Source organism: Candoia aspera, chromosome 1 (genome assembly GCF_035149785.1).
Source record: "Candoia aspera isolate rCanAsp1 chromosome 1, rCanAsp1.hap2, whole genome shotgun sequence".
NCBI classification, from domain to species: domain Eukaryota; kingdom Metazoa; phylum Chordata; class Lepidosauria; order Squamata; family Boidae; genus Candoia; species Candoia aspera.
The window spans coordinates 233496962-233502688 of NC_086153.1; the positions used below are offsets into that span (position 1 = coordinate 233496962).

The 5727-nt window shown below is 45.2% G+C and overlaps 1 protein-coding gene across 1 annotated transcript; it reads left to right on the forward strand.

Annotated features, from left to right (window-relative positions):
- Positions 1-803: 803 nt before the first annotated feature.
- On the forward strand, positions 804-1873 carry LRRC10B (leucine rich repeat containing 10B). The gene has a single exon (XM_063292910.1). It carries the CDS (start codon positions 804-806, stop codon positions 1689-1691), a length of 888 nt encoding a protein of 295 aa, XP_063148980.1. The 3' UTR covers positions 1692-1873.
- The last annotated feature ends 3854 nt before the right edge of the window (positions 1874-5727 follow it).

A 5727-nucleotide genomic window follows, 5' to 3' on the forward strand; every position in this document is an offset into this window, starting at 1 on the left:
AGCGGAGCCCGAGCCGCCTCGTCCTCCGCTCCGACTCCGGGGAAGTGAAGCCCGGCTGGGAGGCGGAGGCAGCCTTTTTGGCGCGTCTTCGTGCTTTTAGCTCAGCCCGGCTCTATCCTCGGAGGGGGCGTGCCGGGCGGGGAGTAGGAAGCGCGTAGCAGAAAGAGGGGGAAGAACGAATTCCTAGTCCCACCCCGTCCGATCCACTCGGCTCCGCAATAGGCGGGCGATCCCGCGTGGGGGTTTCCATGGAGACGCCGAGTCGCTAGGCGCCCGGCTCGTGTGTGGGAGTCTTGCTCAGACCTAGCAGGGACCCCGGCGCGAGAAGCCGGGAGGCAGAGGGCCCGCCGGCCGGCTGGCCGGCGTTTGTCTGGACCGGTTCTCTGAAGAGCTTGCGGCGGTTCCTTCTGAGGTAATGGACGGCAGCTGGCGCGGGAACCCAGCCTTCGAGATTAAAGGATGGGCTGGTCCTGGGAGGCGGCCAGGCAGCCTGGCTCTTGGAGCTTAACCTCGGACCCTCGTCCATCCGACGCCCAGGAACGCCCGCCGCGCTCCTCAGGTCCAGGGGCCCCAGATGGCGAGTCCAGGAGCCACAACCTGGAGTCGGGCTGATCGGAGGACACTAGACTTGTAGTACAGGGAAAGGATTTGAAAGAGCAGCCAGCCTCTATACCAGCCCTGGCAGGGGTTGTCCTCCACCAGAGACCGGACTCGAGGACTGGTGGAGCTTAGCTGGTTGTCATGTCTTGGAGTATTCCAGGCAGTGGTGGCGGCGTTCATCCTGCTGACACCTTCCCTTGTCTATGAGGATGGGCAGTGGTGGTTCCTCAGGGAAGGAGGAGCGGCTGCCGTCTGTGGCTGAAGAGCAGCTGAGTGGTGGGGATCAGATGCTGGAGCTCTCTGGGCGCCACTTGAGAAAGCTACCGATACCAGTGTGTGCCCTGAGCACCCTGCAGAAGCTCTACATCAGTGGCACGGGAATAACAGAGCTGCCTGAAGAGATTGGGGGGCTACAGGAGCTGCGCATCCTGGCCCTGGACTTTAACAAGCTGGAGGAAGTGCCTGAAACCTTGTGCCGCCTTCCCCACTTGACTCGGCTCTATTTGGGCAGCAACCGCCTCTTTGGCCTTCCTGCAGAATTCTGTCAGCTCAAGACTCTTCGTTGCTTGTGGATCGAGAGCAATTATTTGTACCACTTTCCCCAGGTTCTGCTCCAGATGCCTGAACTACAGTCCCTGCAAATGGGAGACAACCGTCTCAAAACCTTACCAAATGGCCTGCCACGCATGAGGGGTCTTCGAGGACTCTGGTTGTATGGAAATCGCTTTGAGGAGTTCCCAAAACCTTTGCTTAGCATGAGTCAGCTTCACATTCTCGATGTTGACCGTAACAAGCTTACTGAATTCCCTGACCTGAGTCACCTGCAGAGGCTTCGACTTTTCTCCTATGACCACAATCCAGTTGAAGCACCGCCCAGCGTGGCTGACACTGTCTTTGTAGTGGGTGAGGGAGCACAGGAATTCATGCAGGTTAGGGAGGAACGTCTCCAGGCTCTTCGACAGCAGAAAGCAGAAGAGCAGGAGGAGAATGAATCTGAAGTTCTACAATCCAATATGAAAAATGATTCCACTGTACTGAATGAAGAGGAGGGTGGTTTTTCTGCTCTGGATTGCTCTCCTGAGGAGACATGAAATATTAATAATGGCATGATTGCTGATAAAAAATCTAGTAGGTACTGATAGGTTTTCAAATCTGTGTCTGCCCTATAGAAGATTAAGAGCTGGGTGTTCCCCCTGGTCTCAGGAGTTGCAGTCAGAGGCAGGATTGTGGGCAGCAGATGACTACAACAGTTGCTAGCCCCTTGTAAAGAACACTGATCACCTATTCATCAGAAAGCTTGTTGTCTTCTTTTTCTGAATGGACCCATGGGCAGTCTCTGCCAAAATGTCTGTATTGATCTATGGGTAATTTTATGTTCTGTCTAATCCCAGGGCACAACTCCCTAATTTGAAGTGGGCCATCTCATGGCTGAAACAGAATTTCAGACTGACATTCTGTTTGCCTGGCATGTACAGTGAATCTCAAGAGCAAGACAGGATAAAGCCATTTCATTTATTTATTTCCCACATCCACTCCCTCCCTTGCACTCTGAATCCTGGAGGGCTGCAGAGTTGAGAATAATAATAATAAACTTTCATCATCAGAATTTTAATCCTATAACTGGAATTAGACTTGGGGGGAAACCTTATTTGTGCTGCTCCTTCAGCTGTCAGGGTTGAAAAGAAGCTCAAGTGAAACCCTTTTGTGTGCATAGAGCTGTTTGCTCTGGAAAAGCTTTGCTTCTATTCTTTGCATAGCTGGAAAGAGGCTTGTGCATTACTCTGTTGCTTTCCTGGACTTCCTATTCCTTTAAAGGGGCACAGAAGCAAAACTAATATGACCTGGGCCACTGCAAACTTGCATGGAACTGGAACAGAAGAGGGGGGCAGCCACAGGACTTTTTTTTGCATTAGGAGTGTGACAGGTTCATTCTCCTGGGGTCTTTCGGGCTAGATTTGTATTAAATCTAAGCAATAAAAGCCCATCAGAGGAGAGAAGGAGGGGAGGGCACACATTCTCAGGGAGATTGCTACAAAAGCAGGAGACCAAAGGTGTTGTGAGGTAGGGCTGTTTTAAAGAGTGTTGAAAGTGACATTACAATACCTGGTGAAGGAAATCATGTTTCTCAGGCATCCTTGTTACATATTTTAGAAATCCTGTTTTGTTGTGTCTGATCACAGCGCCAATCTCTTCTGTACTTTTCTCTGTTTTCCTGTTTCTGAGGTTCCTTTGCCCCCCCTTTCTGATTTCCTTCCCTCCATAGTTATCTGCTGCTTTCCTTTCCCCCTCCTTCAGTATGTATCTCTTTGTCAATTGTGTTCAGTCTTTCTCTGCACTGATTCCACTTTGCTCAGCCTCAGTCTCAATACCTGTGTTGGAATGACATGATAGCCAGCATCAGCAAAGGTAACATCTTCCTCTTGGATTAATTTCAGCCATATAATGAACATTTATGCTATGCCTTGTCTTGTTATAGCTTATTTTTCATTTATTGGCTGATTGCCACAAAATATTATGTTCTTTTTGTTATTTCTTTTCTTTCTTTCTATATATCTCCCCCTTCACGCTCACTGTTGTTGTTTCTGATAGACAGAGGAAGGATTTCTTTCTTTTCAATGTTGTACAGAGATACTGAGTGCAATTATCAGTTTCACTTTTTTTCCCCCTTTTGACTTGGTTGCAACAATTAACACAGCATGTTTTCACACTCTTGTTAGGCTAACCACCTGATCACTGTGCTTTTTTTGGAAAATCTCATACCATGGATGTGTAGTCACACACCTAAGTCATTCATATGCAGCTTCTGCCTCACAGCCACATGGTGCTGTCACAACTGGACTACACAGTAGCAATTTTTGTTGGCTTCCATATCCGTTTTTAGCATCACAGTGTTTACTGCAGTAAGTGATGCCATGTGTTTGAAATCTTGGTTCAGTAGTTGAACTATTGAACATTTTGTCAAAGCAGACAACAGATTTGGCAAGACAAAAGTTGCCACCCCAACTAGGTCAGTATTTACCAAACTGGTGTTTTCCTCTTCTAAGAGGTTATGTACAGTAGTTAAACTGTCTCTGTATTCATTACAGAGAATTCACTTCTCACTTTTAAATGAATTTTCATCATGGTTGTAACCAACTCTGCAGTGGTGTATTAGCTACAATAGCTGGAAAACATTCAGATATCTAATGACAATTTTTTCCCAGTATTCAAGAAGCAAGGCTTCATATACCAAAAAGTTCTGCTGGGTTGGTTTTAATCTTCTCTGAGTGCTTCCTTTCTAGAATGTTATGTAGCATGCTAGAGGAGTTGGAAAGCATGCTGGCTACAAACTGGTGATGGTTCATAACATGTGTCTTTCAGCATTAAGAAGAGTTCACATTTGGCAAAGTTCTGCTTGCTTGCCAAACACTGAAAAAGTAGTGGGTTGGTTAGCAACTGAAAAATGCAGTAGAGAATGCAAATACTTTAATCATGGAAGACTAAATTGGCAGGGTTCTTGTAACAGAGAAAAGGAACGAGTATGCTGATACTATAATGTCATTATGAGGAATGGGTGGAATTGTGTCATCATCTTTGAAAAACGCAAGCAGGGCTGGCCCTGCCATAGAGTGAGACCTCAGATGATACATACTGGTAGGGGGAACAGCTGCCCCTCTGCCTTGCCCCTCTCTTGAAAAACAAAGTTATGTGTACAACTTGGCTTGTTCTGCATTCCTATGTTAGCTTGCTGCTCTCAGATGCAGTGGTGGTGATGGTTCTGTTACTAGTGTTAAAGTCATATTCATCTGCTAAACGAATTCACTTCATATATCTTAACCTTTGCCTGAAGCAGCTAAAAGTCTTGGGTTAGCACTGAACTCAGGTTTTATTGCACTTCAGGCAAATGCATTTTGTCATTAGGACAGGGAATTTTCAAGGCTTGGTGGAGGTTGGAGAGGAGTCCTTGCAGCAACCATCATCCTGCCAGAACAGAGCAGATGGCATACTGTGCAATACACTACATATTATACAATAATTGTCCAATATCTTGCTCCACTGTAGCTCCAGGAAGGGTTGTGGGAGCCACAGTCACCTCAAAGCAGGTTTTCTTATTTAAAGTGGCTTCCACACCAGGGCTCTTTAGTAATGCTAAAGAACTGGTTTTCTGCAGTTAGCTAGAAGTAGAATTAAATACTATTCCTTATGGCACTTATAGAAGATTGGCTAACAAAAATCCTTCTGTGATACTTCCAATTAGGTTCTGATTAACAAAAATCATCTGTAACTTTAATTAGAAGCTTCCCAGGTGTAGCGTCAGCCTCTAATTGTGATCTGTTCATCACATCTTAAATGCCCCTTAATTAATTGCCTCTCCCAGCAGGATGGAGCTTTAAGCTATTGGTTTCCCTGAAAAAAATATAGAATCAAGCTACTTGTAAATTAAAAATTTAAAGAGAAAATAATTAAAAGAAAATGGTATTCTTGATAGGAACAGGTGTTGGCTAATAAGAAAGCTTAAATCAGTAATACTCTGGCCACATTGAACAGGAAATAATTAGTGGCTACAGCTACTAGAAGAAGCTTTTTTTAAAAAAATAAAAACAAATTTACCTTGAAAAAACGTTACGGTGTTTTGTTTATTAACAGAAAAAATCAGTGTTAATTATTTTTATTTTTATTTTCTAATTGATTAAAAATGTTATTACTTAGGCCTGTAAAAGATACAAAGACAACACAGAGAGCACTGGGTTGTAGTGGACTGGCAACAGCATCTGGGTTCACCATTAAAAGAAAGTGGATGTCAATTCCACAAATAGCTTAGGTGGGGACATAAAATAAGGTTACAATAATTAATCCCTTACAGTTTTGAACACCATTCTCTCCTTATATTTTCCTGACCATTAAAAGTCAAATGAGGTAGAGTTGACTAACTCTGCCTTTTTTTTAAAATCCATTCAATCATGTCCGATTCTCAGAGACTGCCTGGAGATGTCCCTGCAGTGTTCTTGGCAAGGTTTTTCAGAAGTGGTTTGCCATTGCCTCCTTCTCAGGCTGAGAGAAAGTGACTGGCCCAAGGTGAGCCTGCTGGCTTTGTGCCTAAGGTGGGACTAGAACTTATGGTCTCCCAGTTCCTAGCACAGTGCCTTA

Bases quoted from the DNA above. Each gene is read 5' to 3' on its own strand.
- LRRC10B (XM_063292910.1), top strand. From the start codon at position 804: ATGAGGATGGGCAGTGGTGGTTCCTCAGGGAAGGAGGAGCGGCTGCCG.